This window comes from Diospyros lotus, chromosome 1, assembly GCF_014633365.1.
Source record: "Diospyros lotus cultivar Yz01 chromosome 1, ASM1463336v1, whole genome shotgun sequence".
NCBI lineage: Eukaryota > Viridiplantae > Streptophyta > Magnoliopsida > Ericales > Ebenaceae > Diospyros > Diospyros lotus.
In genome coordinates this window covers 39132853-39160317 of record NC_068338.1, presented here as the reverse complement: position 1 = coordinate 39160317, position 27465 = coordinate 39132853, and the positions used below count along the sequence as shown (strand labels likewise).

The 27465-nt window shown below is 33.9% G+C and overlaps 3 protein-coding genes and 1 long non-coding RNA gene across 7 annotated transcripts in view; 3 read left to right on the top strand and 1 right to left on the bottom strand.

Moving 5' to 3' along the window:
* The window catches only part of LOC127788462 (ras-related protein Rab7), a 69193-nt gene extending 55159 nt beyond the window's left edge, over positions 1-14034 (top strand). The window contains exon 7 of the mRNA XM_052316750.1: positions 13922-14034. Coding sequence (XP_052172710.1) covers positions 13922-13964 — 43 coding nt within the window. The 3' untranslated portion in view covers positions 13965-14034. The remainder of the gene's footprint in view (positions 1-13921) is intronic.
* The window catches only part of LOC127788418 (BURP domain-containing protein BNM2A-like), a 74791-nt gene that overhangs the window by 21648 nt on the left and 25678 nt on the right, over positions 1-27465 (top strand). The window contains exons 1-2 of one of the 3 annotated variants that reach the window (XM_052316655.1): positions 870-1273; positions 1366-1709. The exons of the other annotated variants lie outside the window; for them this stretch is intronic. Of the exons in view, the coding sequence (XP_052172615.1) occupies positions 1040-1273; positions 1366-1709 (578 nt within the window). The 5' untranslated portion in view covers positions 870-1039. Of the gene's footprint in view, positions 1-869; positions 1274-1365; positions 1710-27465 lie in introns of those variants that run through there. 3 annotated transcript variants of the gene reach the window in all.
* LOC127788473 (uncharacterized) overlaps positions 2603-27465 on the bottom strand; it is a 52699-nt gene continuing 27836 nt past the window's right edge. Inside the window, exons 1-2 of one of the 2 annotated variants that reach the window (XM_052316770.1) lie at positions 3485-3602; positions 2609-3387 (exon numbers count right to left, since the gene is read on the bottom strand). In XM_052316770.1, the coding sequence (XP_052172730.1) occupies positions 3082-3387; positions 3485-3520 (342 nt within the window). In that variant the 5' untranslated portion in view covers positions 3521-3602 and the 3' untranslated portion in view covers positions 2609-3081. Of the gene's footprint in view, positions 3388-3484; positions 3603-27465 lie in introns of those variants that run through there. The other variant, XM_052316790.1, reaches the window with a different exon arrangement.
* On the top strand, positions 17803-19455 carry LOC127788478 (uncharacterized). The gene is made up of 3 exons (XR_008020401.1): positions 17803-18531; positions 18740-18842; positions 19225-19455. It is a non-coding gene; the product is annotated as an uncharacterized LOC127788478 (long non-coding RNA).

Below are 27465 nucleotides of genomic sequence, written 5' to 3'. Positions count from 1 at the left end.
AGAGAATAAACATGATGGTGTTAGTAGAGTGACAAAGAAGATTAATCAAGTGACTAAGGTGTTAGCCTAGTGATCGAGTGAGGTTAATCAAGTGACCATTAGGAGACTGAACAAGATTGAGAATACTCGAATAACACCAAAAAAGAGTCGACTAATCAAGCGAGTGACAAATATGGTCAAGTAACCCTTTGGAAGCCTCTCTCGACATATCACTAAGAAACCCTTCTAGAGTATTTCATAAGTCACTCACCCACAAAAAAATTCATCTGTGACTTTTATAAATCACCCAAACCTGGAAGATTCCCTCCAAAATATGCGAGAGAACTTTCTGGGAGACTATAAATCTTGATCGATTTGATCTCCAGACATGACACTTAATTACCTCTAATATATGTCTATAAATCAAGAATGTCTTATATCTCTGCTTAAGAATGCGGATACTCTTTTCTATAAATAGGAGGATTCTCCTCCAACCTAAGATATGCACAGAATTTTAATACTATTGTAACTCTATTTATTCTTTACAAATCTTCACACTCGTCTGGAGATTGATTTTAAGTATCAAATGATCTACATGGAACACTCACTCATGCCCTAACCGACTTCTTTCTTACAGGTTATTTGCAAACAAGTGACTTCCATTAAGATCACGACACTTCTCTCGTGTAAATAAATTTATTATTGAAGTGGCCAACAACACTATATTTTGTGACATGTTTCTATGGATTCAATGATCTCCCCGAATGTGGCAATGGAGTGGTGGGCTAGCCATCATCAATCATCGAATCTGGAGATAAAATGATCTCCCTGAATGTGATAACGGAGTGGTGGGCTAGCCATAATCAATCATCGAATCTGGAGAAAAAAATCGCAGGCATGGATAATGAACCTACCATACATGTGCAGGATAAGCTTCAGTTTGATACGTCGGCCTTGCTGATCATTCGATGACTGGATTAGAAGATTTGCCAAAATTAATATATATGATAAAGATTGTGGATCCATTACCTGTTTAGTTAATTCATTATAGCATCTGTATATGTACAGAAATGTTATGACGCATTATTTATTTTTAACTGTATTTCTTATATATACAAAAAAAGGCAAATATTATGCACATATTTCTCGTGGATCTCTTAATTGTCTACTTCCTCAAGGAGAAACGGAGAAGTTAAAGGAAACAGAGAGAAACCTGAAGGAACGAAGAAAGATGGCTTTCGGCTATGCTCATTATTCTTGGAGCATCTTACTCTATCTTCTTCTTCTGATATTGGTAATTAATCTCAATCTAATTAAGCTTCATCTGGTTCCTGATCTGGATATGATTTGTAAGCCATACTGTTTAATGCAATTGTGAATTTGCAGTACTCTAATGGCATTGAGTCCACGGAGATGATAAAAGAACCAGGAAAGGCTGATGATAGTCTTCATCAGCACCGTGAGATGAATGTTTTAAGACTCCATAGCATGGATGATGATGATGATGCTGATATAATGATGCCCACAGATCATGTTCATGCTCATGCTCATCCATCATCACACTTGGACCCTCAACTGATGGTTTTCTTCTTGGTTGAAGACTTAAGGGTTGGAAACACATTGCCCATTTTCTTCCCCAAAAGGAACCCTTCTTCTGCCAAACTCCTACCCAAAGAACTAGCCGACTCCATTCCTTTCTCGCTTGACGAGCTTCCAAACCTTCTTCAGACCTTCTCCTTCTCTAGAGGCTCTCCACAGGCCATGGCCATGGAAGCCACGCTTCGAGCTTGCGAGACAAAGCCCATCAAAGGCGAGACCAAGATCTGCGCCACATCCTTCGGGTCCATGCTTGATTTCGTGCGAGAAATCTTCGGGTTAGAAGTCCAATTCAAGGCGCTATCCACTACCCACCTCACAAAATCAGCCACCACCCTTCTGCAGACATACACAATCTTGGAGGTCTCCCAAGAGACGTCACATTATAAGATGGTGGCATGCCACATCATGGCTTATCCTTATGCAGTTTTCTACTGTCACTACCAAGAGAGTACTGAAAGCAAGGTGTTCAGGGTTTTAGTGGAGGGTGAAAATGGAGACAGAGCGGAAGCTGTGGCTGTTTGCCATATGGATACATCTCAGTGGAGCCCTAATCATGTCTCCTTCAAGGTGCTTGGGATTGAGCCTGGTTCTTCCGCAATTTGCCACTTCTTCCCTGCAGATAATCTTGTATGGATCTCAATCCCTACTTAATTAATTTGATCTAACCATAATTACGAAGCTCTCCTATGTTTTTCGTTTAGTACTCTGTAATTTCATATATGGGCTGTACGTATTTAAGTTTGCTTGCATGAACCTGCTGATAGTATAAACATTTTGGTTTTTATATATTTTATATTTTATTCTACTCTGCTTCCATTCCCTTTATATATACTCTCTCCCACAAAAAGCTTTTGTAGGCAGCTGATGAAATAAATTAATACACATGGTATTCATTAAATTGCATCATTATATATGCATATGTAACAGGAAATAATGAATTATATATACTGGTCTTTTAATTGTCTTATTGCTATTGCATTTGTATCTGTGGTGGTTAACACCAACACATGGCAAGCATGCCTCCAATTTAAAAGAAATCATTATACACATCTTTCAAACTCAAAAACAAATCAAATGGAAATGGCCAAAGCAAACACAAGAAGAAGAACCAGGGAATTAGGGAAACACCACCCACCCTAACAACCATCACCAGGGAATCGTAAAGAGATGAGCTCTTTAGGTCTAGGGTATGATAAAATCAATGTTTTTCGAATCCATACTTTTCTCTACATAAAACATCGTCAGTTTCACCATCTATTGAGTCTTGAATTAAACCCTAAAATGCCTCTAATTTCTCCCCCAATTTGGCTCTCTCTCTCTCTCAGCCTCACCACTCTCCCCTGTTCCCCTACCCACAGCGGAGATAAAAAACTTATTTAATGGTGGAGATCTAAGTAAGCAAGCTACCAAGAGCTATATACTTCATATATTTATATGTAAATATCCATTCTTAATCGTCGATACGGGCTATTTATTACACTCAAGACTTGAAACGCAATCAAATTATTTCTTTCCTTCCGGCTCGGTTTCTCCATGTCCCATGAGCTTCAAGTCCCTGAGAAAAGGCTGGAGCACTTTGTGATGGGGAGCATGGGTGACGTGATAGATTATCCGAACAGGCTTGGTGTCAAAGTCCGTGTTGAATTGGCCCATGTTTATGCTCTCTGAAGATGACGATTTCCACTTCTGAGAGAGAGGCGCTGGATCTCCATGGACGAGTTCTTCGATCGCTTTCGGCATGGCTTCGCCTTTCATTCTTCTGTTCCAGTACTCTGCCGGATCTTTCCTCGCGGCACTAGCCATGGTGACCTGATCGGAGAAGATGATGAGTGATTTATATACATAACAATGAAATGTTACATATAATGTATGGAGAAATTTTGTTGAGTTGGGAATTAATTTTTACCAATAAAATAAGGAAGAAAGCAGATAGAAACTTCATCCCTGCGCCTGCGCTGAGTAACTTTGGCTAGTCGGGTGCAATATACCTGAACCTTTCAGTGGGGGTTGATTTATTATGGGGCTTGTTGAAGCGCAATAAAGTAATTTTACAAATGGCTAATCCTTTAATATTGGTAGGTGGGGGTTGCATGCATGATAATGGGTAAAACAATACTATTTATCTAAATAAGTTTTCACATTAGGGCTTACAGGGACTTAAAATGACTATTTTGTCATTTTCTATCCTCTTATAATGACTATTTTACCCTTTTTTCTCCAATCTTTCCCCTTCCTCCTTCTGTATCGCCTCTCACAACCTTCCTCTCGTTGCTCATTGCTATTTCGCCATTGTCGCCCGTTGTTGCCTCTTGCTATTTCACTTGCGTTGCATCTTGCTTGACCGACTGTTGCCGTCTGCTGCATCCTTGCCTGGTTGACCGTCACCCGCTTTGCCTTCACCCTCGTTGCTTACCTCACCCTCGTCCTCGTTGCTTGTCGACCATCGTCACTGACTGCATCTTTGCCTGGCCGACTGTCACTGTGAAAGGCAAGGATGCAACGGGTGATGAAGGCGAGAGTAAGATGAGTGGTGGCGATAAGTCAGGCAAGGATATAGCAGTGGGCATCAAGCAACGAGTACGAGGTAGCGCGCGGGCGATGGGCAACAAGGTGGAGGCGACGACAAGAAGAACGTTGTGAGAGGCAGTGCTGGAGAGGAAAAAGGGATAGAGACGAGTGATTGCTGAAGGGGGAAGGAGAGAGAGAGGAGTATAGAGAATTGTTATTATACTTTTTGTATATTAGTTTTAATGATGAAAAACATCTATTGGTTTAATCCATAAGTCATGTGTTAAGTGTGTGGTTTTTAACATATATCAATTTCAATATCAAGTATTACTTTGTGAAAATTGACTAAGTTTGAAAGATTAGCACCTTATAAGGAGATATATATGAAAATGTTTTCTTTTTAGAAAACTATTTCTTGGTATTTTGATATCTAACATTCACTAGTACTAAGACGATTTTTAATGAATTTTTCATTAAATAAAAAGTATATATTTTGGAGGTGGTAAAATCGCAAAATCGTAAGTTTGTACTAAAACCCAAAATCTACTTTCTTATTGTTTTAGATTTTGATTTTCTAGATATTTTTATTGAATCCAAATAGGGGGTACTTCGTTATTTACATTTATGTATTAAAGTAAATGGAAGGTAAAATATAAATAAAATAAAATGAGGATATTTACTTGTGATGTATACATGCTGTGGATTGTGCTTTCATGCAAATGTTTCTGAAAATATATCATGTTTCTATGCATGTTTCGAAATCTCTTTGAAAAGGTTTTCAATGTTTTCAAGTGCATATGCTATTTCGAAACATCTATGTATTAGCATTTGTTTCAAGTTTTGAACTATGTTTCGAAACATATATATCATGTTTCGAAACCTCATTTCCAGAGAGGTGTATTTCGAAACCTATGATGGTATGTTTCGAAACCTCATTTCCAGATAAGTATGTTTCAAAACCTGTGATAGTATGTTTCGAAACCTATATCTCTGTCAGCAGAGATCCGAGAGCTTTTTGCTTTGCATTTTTAATATTTATCTAAAAGTTTCTCAAAACATTTTTTAATACATTCTCCATGGCTTGCAAAATTCAAATTCAAATTTGAAGTGGAGATCATTATTATGTGTTAGTGGGGAATAAATTATATCTCCCACTCATTGCTGTCTCTTGGTGCATATCCAGCTGTAAAGTCTGTATGTTTCGAAATCTGTGTGTAAAATTGTGATGTTTTGAAATCTATTAAGTGTGTTTCGAAATCTACTTTTTTGTCTTGTCTCTAACGGCTGTAAAACGGCTAGATTTCTATATCTTGGTATAAATAGCAGGTATTTGAAGACAAAAAGAGATTAATTGAGAGACAACAAGCAAGAACAAGTGAGCACACACTAGAGACACACACTCAAGCACAAGAGGTGATTAAAATGTTTGATTGAGCTTTCAAGAAGATCTACACACATTCTATTCTCGTGCATTGCAAGTGTGAAAAGGAGAAGTAAGCTGAAATTCGAAGTCTCATCCTTCTAGCTCTCCTCACTTCAAGTTAAGAGGTTTGTATAGCCATTTGGTAAGGCATTCTATTGCTATACATTTGTTGGGTTGTAAAGATAAACTTTATTTATCTTGATTGTTGTAAGGTTTGAGTTTAGCCTAAAACTCATTGTGGTGTAAAGGTTTGAGTTGAACCTAAAGCTCATTGTGTCAAAGGTTTGAGTTTAGCCTTAAAACTCACTTGGTATAAGGGTTGAGTTAAACTCGTAAAAACTCACTTGGTGCTAGATTTGAGTTAAGCCCGTAAAAACTCACTTTGTAAGGTTTTGGCGTGAACCGTGGTAAAACCCTTGTTGTGGTTGATCACTAGTAAAAGTGATTGAGATTGACAAATCCTTCAAGTGAGTAAGCTTAAAGGTAGTGAAGTAGGTAGGTGTCGAACCACTATACATCTTGTGTACAAGTGTTCTTTAGCTTTCGCTTATTATTATTACCTATTGCACATGCTTTCATAAGTTTTGTTATCAAAGACTAAAATAGTTTTCTTGAGCATAAACTTATACATATTCATATAAGTATATCTTTGATATACAAACACCTTTGGTATATTCTTACTTATGTAAATCATCTTTGCCAAAGATTATTATTTTAAAATACAAGCTAAAGATTTTTTATTCTAGCAAAACAAACTAATATATTTCGAAACATACTTTCTATATTTCGAAACTAGCTAAAACAGTGAGATATATTTCGAAACATATATAGTAGGTTTTAAAACATACTTAACAGAAAGGTTTATTTTGAAACATATATCCCATATTTCGAAACATAGTGTTTTGCCATCAAACAAAGTTTTAAATTATCGAAAATTACTCAAATCCTAATTCACCCCCCTCTTGAAATTTATTCGCCATCATTAGGAACCAACAATAATATTGCGAATTTATTGCGATAAATCCTCTAATTTATCGTTAGAACATCCACGTGTAAACTTTCATATAAAACTCTCCATGTACGAATAACATAACTCTAATGGGTAACATTAGCATTGTGATGGTTTTTATTAATTAGGATAAATTTCAAGTTGATATTTTGTTAATGTATTAATTATTTTTTATATTTTTAAAAATAACAAGATTTTTATTTGAAATTCATTATAATGCAATAAATATTTTTTTGTTGTTAGGTAAAGAAAGTTAATATTTTTTTGTTGTTGTTATGTTATTTTTAAAAATACAAGAATTAAAGGTGTCTTTCAGCTAAACATCAATGTTGCTGCATGAAATTTTTAATCATTATTGAGAAAAGAAAATTGTTGTTATTATTATTATTATTATTGAAAATGGAAACCTTTTTGCTCCCTTCCAGAATAAGATTCAATAATGGTCCTTCGAGAAAAAATATTTCTTATTCCATTGAACTATATATATGAATTTTTTGTGAATTTATATATGTGTGTATGTTTATTAAATAAATAATTGTAATTTTAATAAATTATTTTCCACATATAATTGAATTTTTAATTAATTTCCTTTTGTGGATATTTTTATATAATTAATTTCTTAAACCTGCTGATACGGAAGGATTGGCATTGCAGGCTTTGGCTCAGAAAGGAAACCAATTAATTAAGATTGTATTTAGATGGGAAAATAAATAAAGAAATGATATTATTTTAATTTTGTTATTTGAAATATTTACATTTTTTATTTCACAAGTACAAAACGATGGCAAATTGAGATCTAAATACTAATGGTTCAATAATTATGAGCAAATATTAGATTTAGAATTTTAAATTTGAAATAATAAAAAATGAGGTCAAATGACCAAAAGAAATATTCAACTGGTTGTTTGGCATAAGGGGGTGTTTGGCGTTCCATTTTGACAGCTTATAACTTGTTATTGAAATTTAAACATTGTACAACTTATTTTATTATATATTTATTAAAAATTAAAAAAAGTTAAACACTGTCAAACTTAAATGCTATTTTAACAACATTTTAAAAAAATTGCCCAAACTTTTGTCATAAAATTGTTGAGAGCTTATTTCGTTCAAGAAGTTAATATAATTTTTTCTTAAAAAAACTCAACTACTTCGAGTCTCTGCCACTAAACATTACTATAGCTTCTACCATTGCTGACTTTTATCATCGTAGCTTCCATCAATCTATATCATCACCAATAAAGGTGTTGTAAAATATTAATATTTCAAATATTATAAAGGATATTATAACAGTCATATTCTCTACTTATATAATATTCTGAGTGCAATTTTATTCATCCTCTTTAACGGGATGATCATCACCCTCAATACTTTTGACTGTTGTTCCGTTATTTTTTACCCTCAAAAACACTGAAGGTTAAAGGGGTGAACAAAATCGCACTCCAACATTCTTACACTTGTCAGATAGAAAATGGAAAAGCCTTCTCTCATTCTTTTCTTTGTTTACGCTCTATCTTGTTGTTATTGTTAACTATTGTTGTGTTTTCGACTTATATCTTGCTCTCCATTTGTTCCCAAATCACTTGAGTGCTCACATATTTGGAAGGACTCGTTGTAATTTGGGGGATAACCACTTTATCTCTTACACCTATTTGAGCAATGAAAATTATCTGGTCAATGATATCTATCACGCCTCGAGTCTTATACATCCTTGTTCCTCGAAGTCCATTATTCCCAACAGGAGCCTCTGTTGTTCCGGAGAAACGACAAGCCCACGGTGCCCTCGAACTCATCGGAAGCTTCGGCTTTGGCCTTCTCGATGGCTCAACCAATCCCTGAACTGAATTCTCCCAATGACGTCTCAGAGTTCAAATCAGGGCCACCAGCCTGAACTTCGCCAATTATCTTCAAATTCTGGGCAAGTACCAAGAGAAACCCATCTTTCCCTTCATCCCAGGCGTCGACTATTCTAGCGTCGTTGAATCGGTCGAACCCGGAGTTTCTATCATCGCAGCCTCCATCTCTAGCTGTTGCCTCCACCGCCACCTCCTTCATCATCGCTAAAATTGTGGATTTGTGAATTCTCAAGTTGAGCTGTTGCCTGTAGCTGCAAAGTCTGTTGTCGTTGGATGTTATTATTTTTTTTTTCTTGTCTTGGGTTTGGCACCAAGTCTTGATTAATCATTTCATGATCTATTGGAAATATTTATATCTACTTGTTTCTTTACCCCTTCTACTCAGAGGCATTTATTTTGAATACCAGGAGCAACTCTTTTTTGGGGAGAGGGGTCACTTACCAATTTTCATGGAGGTCAATTGGGTTATTGATACATGAAATCCTACTTTCTTTGGCATGATTATACTCCAAATCTGTGTAAACATTTTCTACCATGAAAGAAGACTTTCAATTTTAAGTTGTGTGTGGAGAAAGCATGTTGTAAGGCATTCAATTAGATATACTTGTAACTTTGTTATTCACCATTGAGGCTTCCTAATTTTTTTTTTTTTTTTACGGGGTAGCATAGCTTATTACAATAATCTAATTGTTTTACAAAGTGCTTGTAGAAAAATATTTTTTCAAGTTGTTGTTGGTTAGTGCAGTGCAGTAAAAGGTGAGAAAGGCACTCGCCTAGATGCTTGGGCGACACAAAGTGCCATTTATTACTTCATAGTGTTAGGTTATGTTATATGGAAACATCTCATAAGAGCCGTTTTCCTATTTTCGAAATATTTCTGAAATATTTCTCATTCTTATTTCGGATCTTACTTATGTCTATTTTTTTAAAAAAATATCTATTTCTACATTTTCATTTTTGTTTTCGTGTAAGATAGGTGTCAGGCGAAGCCCCTTTACTTAGATGCGGCCTAGGCAACTGCCTCTGATGTGGTGTGGTGTTGAGTACCATAGGCACTTGCCTAAGCTGGAACGAAGAAAAAATGAAAAATGCAAAATTTAAATGAAATGTTATCGGCTTCGAAAGTCGAAGAAGATTGTGGAATGCCCTAAAAAATCTAATAAGAAGAGGAAAAATGATAAATTGAGGAAAGAGAAGCACTGTTATTTTCTTTCAATTTGTCCACGTTTCCATATTTGAGGGATGCGAGTTCGAGTGGAGTTGCCATAGGTTGGCTGGAGTCGTCATGTGTCGGTTAACTCTTGGCACGTGACAAGCGCGTGGGCCAATCCTTCTGGCGACTTATCTCAAATGGCTCGCCCGCCTATGACACATAGCCCTCCAACAGTCATCCCTCATCCAATTTAACTTTTTAGGTTGGTCTACAATGGATCTAGGGTCGTTCCCTCACTTTGTTGACTTGATGCTTTTCTGTTGCCTAAATAGTCTACAGGTGTTATGCAAAGGTAAAATTCTATCCCCATCCGTAAAATTGTTCTTTATAACTCACATCTTGTAAATATTTTTATTAATTTTAAAATTCTCATTCTAGCCTCATAATCCATTATCTCCTCCGACCACCCTTGATCACTACCTCACCTCTCTCTTTTTGTCCCGTACTATATATACACATACACATACAAACACATGTGTACATATATATACACACGAACGATATTCATGACTACCTACCCACTGCTATTAGCTGACCCTCCATACACACATTCTTGCTCTTTTTTCTGTGTTCAATGGTCGCGAACCGTAGCAAAGAGAAGAGAGAAAGAGAAAAGGTCGGCCGCCATGGCTGACCCCCCCCCCCACACACACACGATTCCATGGCCACGGCCATGAAAGCCAACCCACCTAGTGACCATCGTAAAAAGAAAAAGAAAGGGAGAGAGGCCGACCCACTAAGACACACACACATATATATACACACACACGCATGACTACGGCCATGGAACTAGCTTCCTTGACCGTTAGTCGGGGAAGATGGTTTTATTTTAATTAAATTTATTTTATTATAATAAAATAAAATAAAAAATTAAAAATAATAATACAAATAAATAAATTTTAAATATCTATATTTTAAGTAATTATAAATTAACTAATTTTAAATTTTAAATCATCGTAATTAAGTGTTGAATTTTTTATACTTAACAAAATTTAAAATTAATTAATTTATCTTATTGATTTTTTTTAAATTAATTATTTTATTTTATTGAATTAGGTAAAGATACATATATTTAAAAAAATATATTTTAAATGATGATAGGATTTTTAGATATGTGTATCATTAAGTAATTTAATAAGATAAATTAACTAATTTTAAATTTTTTTTAAGTACTAAAAATTCAACACCTAATTACAATATTTAAAATTTAAAATTAGTTAAATTATAATTACTTAAAATGCAGATATTTAAAATTTATTTATTTTGTATTATTTTTTAATTTATGTTATTATAATTAAAAAATAAAAAACATCTTCCCCGATTGCTAGTAGTCGGGGAACCCACCGTTCCCCGGCTCGGGCTAGTCAAGGAACCCTAGGTTCCCCGATTGTTGACATGGCCGCGACCATGCTTTTGTGTGTGTGTGTGAAGAGGGGTCAGCTAATGACGGTGGGTCGACAATCATGGTTGTCGCCTGTGTATATATATATATACATATACATATATGTTTGTGTGTCTATGGTATGGGAGAGAAAGAGAAAGATGAGGCGACAGTCGGGGGTGGTTGGAGGAGATAATAGGCTGTGGGACTAAAATAAGAATTTTAAAATTAATGAAGAATTTTACAAGGTGTGGGCTGTGAAGAGTAATTTTACGGGCTACAGATAGAATTTCGCTATGCAAACGGGTTGGGTTGAGGCTGCCTGCTGCTTGTGTTGTGTCTGTTATTGCTATATATTCTGTTATGGTTAGGGGCGATAGGATCAGTCTAATCTCTACTAAATATAAAATACACTCTCGATAGGATCAGTCTAATCTCAGCTAAATATAAAATACACTCTTACCTAAATTTAAATTAATCAACAGAATTTAAAGCAATAATGAAGATAGAAAAAGAGACAACTAAATCACACAAGTGATAAGAATTTATCCCGGTTAGATTGCTGTGAGCAACCTTACATCCAGCCTTGATTTGAGAACAATTCATTAGAAATCGTTTATAAATTAGTACAAGAAACCCTCACACCTCTCTTCACGAGTACACCATACTTATGAGATTACAAACTTAGTCAAAACAACAAAATCGCTCGAACCCACCTTCTCTACCTCGAATACTCACTTTTTGAGCATCCGACCTGGATGGTTGTGGACCGTGCTAGCCCAGTCTCAGCCCCCAATCCCTTACCCAATCTCAGCTCTTGGCCTGCAGCCTAGTCTCGGCCCTTGACTCGTGACCCAATCTCGACCCCTAGTCTGTGACCAGATCTTGGCCCTTAGCTCTCGGCCCAATCTCGACCCCTAGCCCCTGGCTTGATCTCAACCCTTGACTCGCGGCCCAATCTCGACCCTTAGACAATAGCCTGATCTTACTTCTGCGCCACCTCGCAACAACATCATTACAGCCACACGCTGGATACTCCCATACTCGGTTAAGATCTCATTCTCATTAATGGTAAATCCCATCTCAATTAATGACAGTCTCATCAGCACCATACCGCCATCAAGAAGCTCTAGCACTAGATGTCCAGTCCTATCATTACAAGAAAAATGTATTTTAGTGACATAATTTAGTGATGGAATTATTTAGCAACGGAATTTTCGTCGCTACTTTTTTTAAATATTTTTTTAATTTAGCGATGGAATTAGCGACGGAAACCCTATCACTAAATTTAGCGATGAAAATCCTGTCACTAAAAATAAAAAATATTAAATAAAAAAATTAAAATTTAGCGACGGGCTCAACCCCGTCGCTAAAAGATAAAAAATATTAAATAAAAAATTTAAAATTTAGCGATGGGGTCAACTCGTCACTAAAAAATAAAAAAACTAAAATTTAGTGACAGGTCAACCAATCGCTAAAAAATAAAAAAAAATTAAAAATTTAGCAACGAGGCCAATCTTGTCGCTAAAAAATAAAAAAAAATTAAATAACAATTAAAATTTAGATAAAAAAATTAAAATTTAGCGAAGGGGTATGCCGGTCATAAAAAATTTAAAAATTTAAATAAAAAAATTAAAATTTAGCGACAGAGAGATTCCCATCGCTAAAAAATAAAAAAAATTAAATAAACAATTACAATTTTAGAACAGGACAATCCGTCGCTAAAAAATAAAAAAAATTAAATAAAAAACTAAAAATTTAGTGACGGGTACACCCGTCGCTAAAAAATAAAATAATTAAAATTTAGTCAAGAGGTACTCCCATCGTTAAAAAATAAAAATAAATAAATAAAATAATTTAAATTTAGCGACGGGTCAACCCGTCATTAAAAAATAAAAATAAATAAATAAATGATTTAAATTTAGCGACGAGATTAACTACGTTGCTAAAAATAAAACAAAAATTAAATTAAAAAAATTAAAATTATCGACGGGGCCAATCCTATTGTTAAAAATTAAATAAAATTAAAATTTAGCTAAAAAGAATTTAAATAAAATTAAATAAAAATTAGAAATAAAAAAATTAAAATTTGGCTACAAGTAGCCATTGCTAAAAAATAAAAAAAATAAAAAAATTTAAATAAAAAAATTAAAATTTAGCGACGGGCTCATCCCCGTCGCTAAAAAATAAAATAAAAATTAATAAAAATCATTGATTAGTGATGGGTACAACCCAAATCTCTAATTCCGTCGCTAAAAAATTCCCATCGCTAAATTTCAGCGACGCCGTTTTTAATTACAGAAAGGTTCTTGTCACTAAATCCGTCGCTAAAAAAATTAGCGACGGATTTTGATGTTTTAGCGATGGAATTTTTTGTTTCTAAAATGCTGATTTTTTGTAGTGTATCATCATGTAAACGCACGACGTATGTATGCAGGAGGGCCTCCCCTCCTTCTATATAAACCAACTCTCCCAGAGACAAGGTATATTCTCTTGTAGTCTACTGATACTCTTCTATATAAACCAACTCTCCCATAGGCAATGTATGTTCTCTTGTTGTTTGCTGATACTCTGTCTATTTTACTCTCTTACTCACTTGAGCGTCAGAGTACTTGTAGGTGCCAATCGTCCCCCGATGGATTGATTGTTGGAGCCCATCCCTTGCCGTTGCAAGTTCACGCTCGACCATCCCTTTGGGTTGGAACGAATAGGTGTCGTATCCCAGAATTTCATATCTTATTCTAGAGTGATTGCCTACTAAGGAAATAATTCCTTTTTGAGTTTTATCGGCTTGTCAAATATTCTGCAATCATGTAAATTCTGTAATTATTGAAGATAGAGTGCAAGCCACTTTAAATGAGATTAGGAATGAAACTGATTTTACTTGCACAGTATTTGTTTTGAATTTACTAACTCAACTTTTTGATGCGTTGCGGGAATTCTCTATGGCATGAAGATACCTGCCAGACACCATTGATGTTGCAGGTAGCAGTCAATAGAGGCCAACTGGATGTGAGTGCTAAATGTATTATGTGATATTTTCAGGTAATTACATAAATCCTTGTGAGCGGTATGTATAAAATTTATGGGTATGGGTTTATCCATTCTGATTTCTCATTTGTATGATGTTACACCTGTACGTTAGTGTTTGCGGGAAAACAAATTGGTCTAGTTCCTAGTTGATACATCAGTTGTATAATGCCTTCTGCTTAACCATTGGTTGGTTTGTTTCATCTGATATTGGGTTTACTCTAAGCAATTGTTAAAGTTATTGTTGGAACACAATGTTATGATTTTATGTAGCTGGTGGCTGTTTTTCTCCAATGATTGATTTTGAGCCGCGTAAGTATTATGAATGGAGGAATGGGGGACCAAGTTAGGGCTCTTGAGGATTGTGATTGTATTTTTCCTTCTTTTCCAATCGGATGCTTGATTGTACCTAGACCAGTCTTTGTGTTTGTTGTGATGATCAAACATAGAATGTTCGAGCTAAGAATTTGCAGGCAGGAACATGTTGTACATTGAGGGAGGATGATGATGGAATATGTTGCTGTAGAAAGTATTCCATTGGTAGTAAGTGTTGGTTTTTGGGTCCATTTCTATGTGGAGAAATTCAAAACTTATTTAGCCCATGTGTAAGAAGGCCAAGGCCCTTAGGGGTTTCTAAAATTTCAATATAAAAGGAGAAGAGGTGTGTGTGGGTGGGTGGCCGTGTGTTTTTTAATGAGAGAAGAGAGGAGACTTGGAGAAGAATATGTGGAGTGTGTAGGTTTGATCAAGTGATCGATTGAGATATCATCTATGGTCCAATTTTACTAATTTTTGGTCAATTTTGTAGAAGACATTTGGTTCTTTATTTTGAACGGTCAGATTAACGTTTTGAGATTTGAAGCTCCAGTTATTGGTTTTCAAACAGAGGGTTTGCTGTCTAGAATTTTTTGGATTGAAGAATAGTGAATAGTTTTTGATCATTTACAAATTGGAGCGTCATTCGTGTTCCGATTGGACTGATTTTTGGTCAAAAGATAGAGGACATTTGAAACTTCAATCTAAGTGGTTGGATCATTTATTTGAACTCTACAACTCTATTTTTGTACTCTATAACAATAGCCTAATTTCGGTTATATTTCTCTAGTCTCTCTTTTGTGTTATTCATTGAAGTTATTCATGATAGCTAAGTGATTTGAGATTGTGTACTTGCTATTGTTTGAACAATCACTTGTAGAACCTTATTATTCATAGTGAAGTTTTTTAAAGTGGACCATTAAGTTTCATGGTTTTTACCCTTTCACATTAGAAGGGGCTTTTCACACTAAAAATTGCTTGTCTCATGCGTTGAAGTTTTGTTCTTACTTAATTTACTTTTGTACTCCATATATTATGATATTTGTTGTGTCATTGTATTTACTCCTCAAAGGTTCAATCAAATAGGGAGAATAGGTGAATCTTTGGATACTTTCTCTTCCATCAGTATGTGATTAGAAGGTGGTTGATAACAAAGGTAAGGTTGTTTTTTCGAAATTACAAGTAACTGGTTTTAGTTGTAACATGAGATGGGGTTAAGTGTGCTTGAGTAACAGTTACGAATGGTAAGAGAACAATTATGAATGGTAAGAGGGTGGATTTAGGATGGGTTTTGCTATGTGTTTGGTAACAAAGTTAAAGTTTCTTTTTTAAAATTTGAGGGTCATAAGTTTTAGTTGTGAAATAATACTTTTAAAATGTAAAGGATAGGATTAAGTGTAAAAATAACTCTGGCCCTATACCCTTAGAGCGTAGAGAGCTTTGTGATTTAGGGTGTGTTTGGTTCACTGGTTTGATCGTTTATAAATTGCTCATTTAGTTTAAATGCTAACTTATTTAGTTATACGTTTATTAAAAATTAAAAAAATTAAACGTTATTGAGTTTAAATACTATTTTAACGGTGTCTTAAAAAAGATTCTCTCAATTTTTATCAAAACGTTGTTACTAGCTTATTTTGTTGACAAAATATTTTATGATTTTGCCCTTCATATTTCCAATTCTCTTTGCTCTTAAACATTCTCCAGCCCATTGCAGCCTCCATCCCGTCGTCTCTATTGCCACCTCCTCCATCCGTTGCCTTTCTCATAGTATATATATATATATATATGTTTATATATTTAACACATACACACATATATCTATATAATAAGGGATGACTGTTTTTGAAAATGTCTTTTAATCCTATAGCTGAAATTAATTTTAGTGTAAATGAATGGGTTGGATCAATTTTCAGATTTCAATTTCCCGCCCACTCTCACTACCTTTTGTCTTGCCCCTTTCTCTTTCTCTCTCTTTCACACCCACCCCTCACCCACGCCAGTACTCTGCGATCCCTCTCTCCCATTCCCTCACTCACTACCTCTCTCTTTCCCTCTTCTCCTTCTCCATCTGTCTCTCTCTCCGGTTAGCCTTGCGCCGATCGACCGCCGCTCCACCATCTCCGATCCTCTCTCTGTTCTCCTACAAGCCGGCCACCACCACCATTGTCCCCCACACCGCTTACTTTATCTCTCCTTCCGCCCATCTCATCTCTCCATCTCGAACTAGTAGCCATCACAGACCCACCCACCCACGCCATCGTCGCCCCTCCCTCCGTCGTTCGTTGCACCCCCTCTCGGTCTAGCCCCGCCATCGTTGCCGCAACCCCCTCTCGAGACCACCAAAGAGAAGTTGAAGGACCACTTCGAGATATACATCAAGGTTTAACGGCCGCCACCGCCTTTCGGCCCTGAACTGCTGTCATCGCCCTCCATTTCCACCGTTCGCTACCACCCCCTCTCAGCCCAGAACCGCCATCGGCAGAGTGAAATTTTGTAAGCGAATCTCTCAAATTTTCTCCATTGTAGACTCTCTTTTTGTGTATGTACTTTCAATCTCTTATTTTTCGTGAAGAGATCTCTGTGTCGCCAGTTTTGGTGCCTAATGTAATACCCCATGTTCGTATGAGGCTGCCACGTAATTTCGATAGGTTTAGAATACCGAAAAATTAATTTTATAGCAATTTCAGGTACCGAATCAACTACAGGGAACGCCTCGGAATGAAATTGTCTAAGAAAAATGATAGGGTCTCGATATGCGTTCCAAGTTAGGATTTATGGTATCAAAAGAAATCGGATCGGGAACAGTTTTCGGTACAGCTAAAATACAGCTGCCATTTAGGTTATAAAACCGAATCGTTGTAGGAGACTCCCGAAAAATCAATAGAACCCTAGGAGGGCTCCGATTTTGCATAATGAGCAAACCTTCAGTGGTTTCGGATTAATCAACAGCCTAGCGAGGACATTGGGGCAAAATTGTCCAAATCAAGTAATTTTAAATTTATTAATTTTGAGTTTTCAGTATTATAATGTCAATTAATTCAGAATTTGAGGATATTATTGTAATTAGAAAATTATTCTGATAAATTTATGATAAAATTTGAAGTTTAAATGTATAAAATTGTTATTAATATAGTATAAAATATATAACATTATATATATATGTATATTGATATGTACGTAGCAGTGCTGCAACCTTCATACCTCCACAAATCTCCATGCATTGATAAGTCCATGCCTTATAACTTTTAAGCCCATACCTTGCTGCAATCAGCCATGCCTTGCAATCAGCCATGTCCTTGTAACATTTAGAAAGATTTTCACGCAAAGAAAATGGCCACGCTTCTGCAAGCTTCGCCCATACCCCTACTGCAATCAGCCACGTCTCTACAAACTTTGGTTAGATTTGCACGCTATGAGAAATGGGCAGGGGATTGGCGTTGGCTATAAATAGAGGAGAGTTTGAGAGATTTGGGCAGAGCAAGCAACAAAAAGTTGCAGAGAAAGAGAGAGAGAGCTGGAAGCAACCAGCTTGCAGCAGCCATGGCCGCGAGCATCAAGCCGCGTAGCTGCTGCAAGCGGCAACTTAGGGAGCTAGTGGCAATGCGGAGCAGCAACGCGGAGGCGGTCGAAGGCGACAACGAAGACTATCGGAGGCGGCCGGGATGGCTGGTTTCAGCCATGGCAGCCACGAAGCTGCGTTGCAGCAGCTGGGCCGCAACGCAGTCGGCGTCGATAGGGCGAACAGTAGCCTCCGGAGGGGCCGAGGAAAGCCATTGAGGGCGGCCGCGGCCGAAGGAGGCGGCGGCAGGGCCGGCAGTGAGGCGATGCGGCGACTGGGCAGAGCTCGCCATGCATCCATGGCAGAAGAAAAAGAAATAGAGGAGAAGAAGAAGAAGAAGAAGAATTAAAAAAAAAAAAAGATGAAGCATGGGAGTTGCAGGTCACGCAGGCGGAAAGCAGGGGAGAGAAGAAGAAGAAGAAGAAGAAGAAGAAGAAGAAGAAGAAGAAGAAGAAGAAGAAAAGAAAAGAAAAGAAGGAAGAAAAGAGAAGAAAAATAAAAAAATAAATGGAAAAAATTGTCAAAAAAATCCCAGGAAAATTCTAAAAAATAGAGAATTATGTTTCAGTGATATCTCAGAGATTTTGGTGAGAAAAACAGCTCGGGCAAGGGTTTCAAGGATAGGGCACGCATATCGAGGAAATCTGAGATGCTAAGTTAAGGTAAGTAAAATTTCTTAGAAAATTCTATAAATTCAAGAATATTATTTTATGAATTATCATAGTGAAATATTTGAGAAAATATTTTAGAAATATTTAATCTGGATTTATTGAAGAAAAAATAGGAAGAAATAGAGAGAAAATTATAGAAAATTTCAGAAATTATGAAAAAATAGGTTTTAATGTTTATTTAAATAATTATGGTGATTAGGATACTTTGAGGCTGAAGTTGAAGAGACTCGTGCAAATTTTGAGGTTGGCATGCAAATCGAGGAAAGGCACGGATATCGAGATAGCTTGATAAGCTTGAGAAGGTAAGTGATACTCCTCAATTAAAGTTAGTTTTATGGAAAATACTTAGTTTATGTTCTTCGAAAATGTTTACATCATATTGACATGCCCTGATATGTATCCAACACGTAGACTGCATCCATGACATGACTATGAAATGCATAAATACACGTTGATATCATTGATCACTCGCATTTGAGGCCGTAGGGAGTACGAACTAGCACCCCTACTTTACCAATGGTGCACCCATACACCTCGGTTTCGAAAGAAAGGGGCCGCTAAAATGATAGGTAGCATAAGGGGTGCAGTTGACACCTACGAGGGAAGACATTGCATACACACATGACATAGCATTATGTACCCTTACTTAGATGATTCATCATCTAACTTGGGTTTTGCCCCTAGAATATTCAAACGTTTCAGGTGGAGATTGTAGCAGATTCAAGGATAAATGAGGCATGAAACGGCACTTAGCATAGTGCATGAAGAATGAAATGTATGTAGCTCATGTATTCTGAATGTTTTGAGAAATGTTGAAGATGTAAGATTTGATTTATGATCAACGTTAAGATATCAGGTTTCGATCTTTGCTTCCGCATTTGATGTATATAGTGATTCTCTTACGAGAAAAATGATTGAGAATTCTGGGACGGATTCGAGGTAATGATGTGGTTTAGCCTTAGTGTTTGAAAAAAAAAATTTATTGTCCCGAAATTGTCCCAATTTATAACGCGCCAAAAAAAAATAGGGCGTTACACCTAATCTGTCGGTGGCTTCGTTTTGCTTGAATTTGTGTTTTTAACTAAGCGGTTTGTTTAAGATTCTAGGTTCTATTTGCTAATGTGTGGGTTTGAGTTTTTGTTTGGTTGATTTGAAAAGGAGGTAAGGGAAGTGAGAATGAAGGTCGGATTCTTAACCTGGAAGCTAAAATATTTGTGGGCTCTCTATGTTAATATGTGCATTTGAATTTGCTTAGGGTGAGTTGAAGAATGGAAGTTGATTTGTGGGCTCTCTATTTTCGGTTGTTTTTCCCTTTGGTTTCATTTGAGATTTTGTTGAAAGTTATGTAAACAAGGGAAAAGGAACGAAAAATAAAGTTAAAATCTTTTCCTGGGTTGGAATTTGTAATGGAGTGTGTTGAATTATCCTATTTGGTTCTGTTTTGTGTTGGCTTTTATTGTTTATAAAACATTTTTGTGTTCTAAGTCACCAAATTGGGTTGTAGTGGTTCTCCTTGCTTGGATTTTGCTTATAGGCTGGAAAGAAGAATACAAAGAAAATAAAATAACTAATGGACATACATTTTATGTATATATAAGTACATTTACTGTTGTTTCATTTTCTTGGCTTCCACAATTTTGAAACACAGTGGTAGTGCCATTTTTATAGTTAAATTTTTGAATGGTAGGGCTAATGAATGTGTCCTTCACTAGATCTGATCATTTGTTCTGTTATTGTTATCTGAGCGTCTAAATCGATGCACTTTTTTGTGGTTGTGAAGATTGAATGTTAGAAACGGAAAATGTATATATCAAGTTACCAAATGATTTTATTTATATTTTGTAAATGGAAGAGATTGGAAATTTTTTTTTTTTTATTTCTTATGTTCTGAATTCTAATTTGTTCCTGTTACTTGTGGTTGCTTGCATGTGAGATTTTGGGCACATGTATATATGGATGCTTCAAACAACAAGTTCAGTTGGCATAAGCCTCAGATACTTAATTTTAAATATCAATTAAGTATAAGAAGTGGTTGGTTGGAAATGCAAGCAATGAATAATAAGTCTGTTACATCCGTTTTATTTTTCTCGATTGGTTGGGAAATCTGATATTGTTGCACGAATCAATTTTGTGGAAAGAGTAGGTGGTTTTGTGTTAGAGATTTGGATTTTCAGGGTTTTGGGCAGAGTATTTAAGTGGTTATTCTTTATGTTTTCATTTGCTATATTTAGTTCCGTTCCTTTAGTTGTTGAGAAAAAAAGTGGGAAAGAGATGAAGAATCGTGTCTTAGATTCTGTTTACAAAATAAATTTTGAATTTCTGGTTTTCGATTGAGATTCGAGGATTTTGGTGCGACTTTGCTGGATGTTTTCTGTTAATCTCAGACAAATACCAACGAATTCTTTCATGACATTGAAAAAGGTGAGTGTATTTGGTTCTTTATATAGATTGTAACGAAACAATAATATTTGAGATGATACTTGAACTGTTTGCTGAAGACCCAAAATATATAAAACTGGATGTAATGGGCATATTATTCATTGCTTACATTTCCAACCAACCACTTCTATTCTTTATACTACAAGAATTTCAGATTTTAGCGACGGAATATTTTCGTCGCTAAATCCAAAAATCCGTCGCTAAATCAATTTAGCGACGGATTTTTTCCGTCGCTGAAACAATCGTCGCTATATTTTTCTGCGACAGATTCGTCGCCAATTTAGCGACGGAAAATTTTTCGTCACTAAATGTATTTTTTTTTAAATTTAGTGACAGAAATTTTCGTCGCTATTTTTTAAAAAAAATTATTAAAAAAATTAAAATTTATTTTAACAACAGAATATTCCATCGCTATTTTTAAAATTTAATTTTTTAATAATTTTTTTATTTTTTAAATATAAAATTAAAAATTAAAAAAATGTTAACGACGGAATATAATCCGTCGCTAACTCATATTTATAAATAAAAAATAAAGAAAAATAATAATAATAATTAAAAAATAAAAAAAATATTTACACTACAATCTGACAAATATAAAATTATTAAAAAAAGATAATTAATTAATACTTAAATATTTAAACTTTAAATATAATAAAAAATAGAATAAAATTATAATACTAACAAACACTTCTAATAATTGACTGAAAATAAATAAAATAACACACAAAAAAAAAGAAAAAAGCATACAAAATATATGAACAGCAAAAAAAATCTAAAAAATAAAAAATAAAATAAATATCTAAAAAATAAACATCTGAAAATACTTTAAATTTACTTAAATTAAACTGAGCTGCAAACAAATTTTAAAAATAAAAAATAAAATAAATATCTACAAAATAAAAAATTAAAAATTAACATTTTATTTACAAAATAAAAAATAAAAAATTAACCTGGGCAAGGGCAAGGGCGAGGGGCTGCAATGTGGGCTAGGGCGAGGGGCAGCGAGCGAGGGTGAGTCGCGAGCGAGCAAGCGAGAGACGAGGGTGATGCAGCAAGCTAGAGCGAGAGAGCGATGGCGAGATAGCGAGGGCGAGGCCGCGAGCGAGAGGCGAGATCGAGTGAGGGCGAAGCAGGGACTGAGGGCGAAGCAGCGAGGGAGAGCGAGAGCGAGAGCGATGGCGAGACAGCAAGGGTGAGGGCGCGAGCGAGAGCGAGACAGCGAGCGAAAGGCGAGGTCGAGCGAGGGCGAAGCAGCGACCGAGAACGAGAGCGAGACAGCGAGCGAGAGGCGAGGGCGAAGCAGCGACCCAGAGCGAGAGCGAGACAGCGAGGGCGAGGCCGCGAGCGAGAGGTGAGATCGAGCTAGAGCGGGGGGAAAGCGAGGCAGAGAGCGAAAGTGGGGGCGAGGACGGGGGCGAGAAGCTAGAGAGAGGTAGAGAGAGAGAGGGTTAGAGATTTGGGGGAGGGGGGACTTAGGGTTTTTGGGGGAGAAGGGAGGGGGGATTTGGTTATGAAAGAGACGGGGGAGTTTCCCGCCTCTTCAATTTTTTTTAATATTTATTAATTAAATAAAAATAATATATTTTATAAAAATAATAAAAATAATTATTTAATTGATAAAAATAATGTAATTTAAATAAAATTTTATTATTCAATAATTTAAATAGAATATTATTGTAATTATCTAAAAATTTAATTATATTATAAATCGAATAATTATAATAAATTAATTTTATATATTGAATTATTTATTAATAGTTTGTTATCTTAAAAAATTAATTTTTTTTTATAAATAAAAATTATACTAAACGAATTTCAAATTGCTGAATTTCATCTATATCTCAAAAACAAAATTAAAGAGTATAAATAATAAAGCGATATATTTATTTTTTTCTTGGTCAACATTAATGTTTTATACATAACACTTAAAATTTAAAAATAAAAATTAACCTCTATAATTTTTTTATAGTATAACTATTAAGGAGGAAACCATTCCATATCTTCGTTCGAAAATCATTCCGAACTTATCTTGATACTCTGTTATCTTAATCAATACATTTCACTTCCCTAATTGTTTATTATGAATGACTTAATTGTATATTTAATTGTGTTACAATGTCTATATATTAGATAATGACATATGATATTGTTATAAGACACAATGTCATCCATATATTATGGTTTTAAACTTTTTAGTTTAGCAAAAAATTCTCTTATTTATAAAAAAAAAAAAGAAATTGACAAATAGCTCCTAAACACCTTCTTATATAATGTAATCCCTCAATATTGTTTTATTTTTATGATTTCTAAAATTTAAAATAAAGAAAATTTCAATAATATTATGATTTTTAAACTTTTTATTTATTTTTCAAATATAGTGTTTGTTTACATTTTGAACATATTTAATAAATATTACGGTCTTGTACACAATGTCATTCATATATTATAGTTTTAAACTTTTTAGTTTTGCAAAAAATTCTCCTATTTATAAAAAATAAGAAATTGACAAATAGCTCCTAGACACCTTTTTATATAATGTAATTCCTCAATATTGTTTTATTTTTATGATTTCTAAAATTTAAAATAAAGAAAATTTCAATAATATTATGATTTTTAATTTTTTTATTTATTTTTCAAATGTAGTTTTGTTTATATTTTGTACACATTTAATAAATATTACAAATAATTAATTATTATACATTTAATATATTTTTTATTTTATACACATGAAATATATTAATTGATAAAGTTAGAATTTAGCAATATTATAATTTTTAATATTAATATATTTATTTAAATTTTATAAATTAATTTTTTTATATTCATCTCATGTTTAAATGTATATTTAATTTTTTATAAAATTTAAATATTTAAATTAATATTAAAATTAATTTTTTATTTTTAAATTTTGTGACGGAATATATTTTCCGTCGCTAAAATTAGTGACAGAAAAAAATTCTGTCGCTATATAATTTTTTTTTGTTTTTTTATTATTATTAAAATTTAGCGACGGAAAATTATTTCCGTCGCTAAAATTAGCGACGGATTATTTTTTATGTCGCTAAAAAAATAATTTTTTTTATTTTTTTAGCGACGGAAAAATATTCCGTCGCTAAAATCCGTTGCTAATTCTAAAAAAAAAAAAAAATTAATCCATCGCAAATCCGTTGCAAAATAGCGACGAACATTTCCGTCGCTAAAAATCCGTCGCTAAATCTCGTTTTTCTTGTAGTGTTATCGAGTACAACATTTGAATTTTTTTAAATAAAAAAACACCAAAACTGTAAATTTTAATTTTTTTTTTAAATTTTTACGTGATTTTATTACTACTATTTGTTGCATCGGAATCTGGGGGGCTTGAATTGCTTAATTTAGCCTAAGTTTTAGGGTATGGATGTGGCATGTGTAGCAAGTTCTAATCTTTTGTTTTGTTGTTTGTGGCAAGATTGGGATTTTCTTGGAACTTGCCTTCCCACATTGTGTTGTAAGTTCATGATCTAATATATATGTAATTGTGGTGGAATATATTAGTGATGAAGCAAAGTGAATGAGTATGAGACTGATGTACAATAAAAAAATGACTAACACGGTTTGGTTTCTTGGTTTTATGTGGGTAATGGGTCGTTTGATTTTTGCATAATTCCTTGGATTTTGATTTTATATAGGTTCCAAAGTGGCCTGAAAAGGTTTCTTTAGCTGAATATAGGTTCCAGAGTTCAGGTACGTAATTGATCCACTTTGCTTCATCCGAGCTCTATTATTGTTGTTATTTGTATATATATGACTGTCTATGTTTATGAGGGCATGTGTGTGTATGTGTTTAAGGGGTGTTTTAGATGGAGAAAGCTAAATTTGGGTTCTGAAGTGAGCATTTGATATCCATGCTAAATTTTCTATTGACTTGAATGAATTAGAGCTTATTTACATGACTTAGGAAGTGACCTGATGTTTGAGTCTATCTTGTCATGGGTTGTCGTTGGTGTTCCGCCCAAATTCTATTAAGGGAATAGGAATGCACAAGGTCTCAAGGCCATGAAGATTTGTCTTCAGCTTCACTCTTAACTAATAGAAAAAAAATAATAAAGCATAAAGCATATGTTTAACATCATTACTTACCTATGTATACCAAATGAACAAAAGGCATATTTTCAAGGCAAATATATAATCTTCCCATGGTTGCCTAGAATACATTTGAACCCTATATTCTGTATCATACCATCTGTGCCACACCTCAACATTAAAATAGAGCAAACCTTGGTATAAAATATTGGTCCTCGGAAAAGGGCGGTACTTTTTTTTGTGTCCTTTTGTTATGTATAAATCTTATTTTTGGGTTAAGTAGTTTGTACAAGGGATTTCAAGACATTAATACTTGAGTTGGGCAAGTGAATAAGTATTTCAAGACCTTCGTTCATTGCTATGTGTTGTGATTGAGATATGTTGGTGAAGACTTAGTTGAATGTGTTAAAGTTAAAAGTACTTTTGAGTCTTCCTCCAATTATTACAAGTTTTTATTTGAATATTTAGTACTTATCAAATTATTTTTGTTTATTGCATAAGGAGTGTATTTATCTATTTTTTTTTAACTTGCTTACACGATCGATATTATTACGTTCTTACGCGTATTGATAAATAATTTTGCTAAGGCAAGATTGTGTGGGTAATAGTTTCTATATTTTCAATTGCATGTTTAGTTATTTCTCTGTTTCTTATATTTGTAGCCACCATAGTGTACTAACCACCAATGCAGACTCACAAGATTGAAAAATGAACAATCTCACCACTTTTGGTCATGTAAGTTTAAACCTCTTCTATTTCTTTTTTTTTTTTTTTTTGACACCGCAACATATTCACATATTTATTTCACTTTATTTTCATGCATCTTTTTACAGATTAATGACAACTTAGAACAAATTATAAGATGAGTTTCATTTCATTCATATATTATTCACAGTTTGTTTGTTTATTAGATGGTAGATTGTGTAATTAGTATTTTACTGATTGTCTATGCAGGTTTATTTTTAGGAGAGACCTCTTGAGGTTTATTTAGTATATGTTAAGACTATTTTATTAGTTTAAAAAAGTTTTAGCCTCAGTCTAGAGAGGAAATCAATGAGATTCTGGATTAAACTTAAATCAATGACATCATTAAATTTAACTATTTTTATAAATGCTAGATTGTTGTTCATTCTCCCAGTTGGAAGATGTGAATTTGGATTGATACAATGACATTCAAAGCTGTGAAGAAGAGAGAGAGAGAGAGAGTATTTACAATGACATGTAGATAAATGACCCATTTTAACAAACTAGATTAAAGAATGACCCATTTTGTAAATGTACTTTATATAATTACGTTTTGTGGTCATTCTTTAATTTTATTTATGTTTAGGCACATTTATGAGTTTATTTTGCAATGGTAAATAAATGATAAATAGTTGAAAATAGGCAGAACAATGGTTATTATTATTTTGATGCCCAAAACAATTGGTAAATAGTCATATTTAGGTATGATGATGGTTAATATTACGATGTTTTATGATAATCGGTATGCATATGACATGGTTTGGTTATGATTATAAAATATATAAGTTTTGTAAATAAGTTGATATATTTGTGGTATCATATTTTCAAAGTATATTTTGCCAAAAAATTGAAACTTTTTTACTTTGATTTCAATTTACATTTTCAAAGGATACTCTCTCATTACATGGTTTTTGAATTAAGCAAATTTTTTTAATGACCCAAAATGTAATTATTGACCTCTTGCTTGGTTTTTGTTCATTCATTGAGATAGCGATTGATTTATAAGTAGTTTATATTATTTTATTTTGTGATTAAATTAGTCTGTGATTAAAAAAATTATAGGTTTATTTTGTCTGTCACTTTTACAAGTATTAATATAGTTGTTTGTATAGGAAGAATTGTGTTGTGGTAATTAATACATAGTAAGATTTCAGTGCATATGACATGATTTGATTATGATTATGAAATATATAAATTTTGTAGACAAGTTGATATATTTCTTGCATCTTATTTTTAGAGGATACCCTGTCAAATTTCTAACAGAGTATCCATATTTTGACCATTTTTATTTCACTAAAGTCATGGCATTAAAAATGATCAAATGATTTTCAACTTAATACATGTTTATATTCATTGATTGATTATTTAGGCACGGGTTATCCCTAGTATATATATATATATATTAATGTCTATTATATTAATATATTTAATATTTTCAGAATTAAACTTAAATTTGAACATAAAATATTTTATTAATAAATTTTTTAATAATTATCCATAATTGTAAACATTTAATGAAATTTTTTTTATCAGTTGTACATTATTTATAATTTATTTTTATTTATGTTGTCTAGAAAAATACCGAAAAATGAGTGAATTGAGTTTTTTAAAAAATTATAATTTTAACTCTCGTTGAAAACTCTTAATTTATTATTTTGTTGAATGGTAATTACAATATGAAAA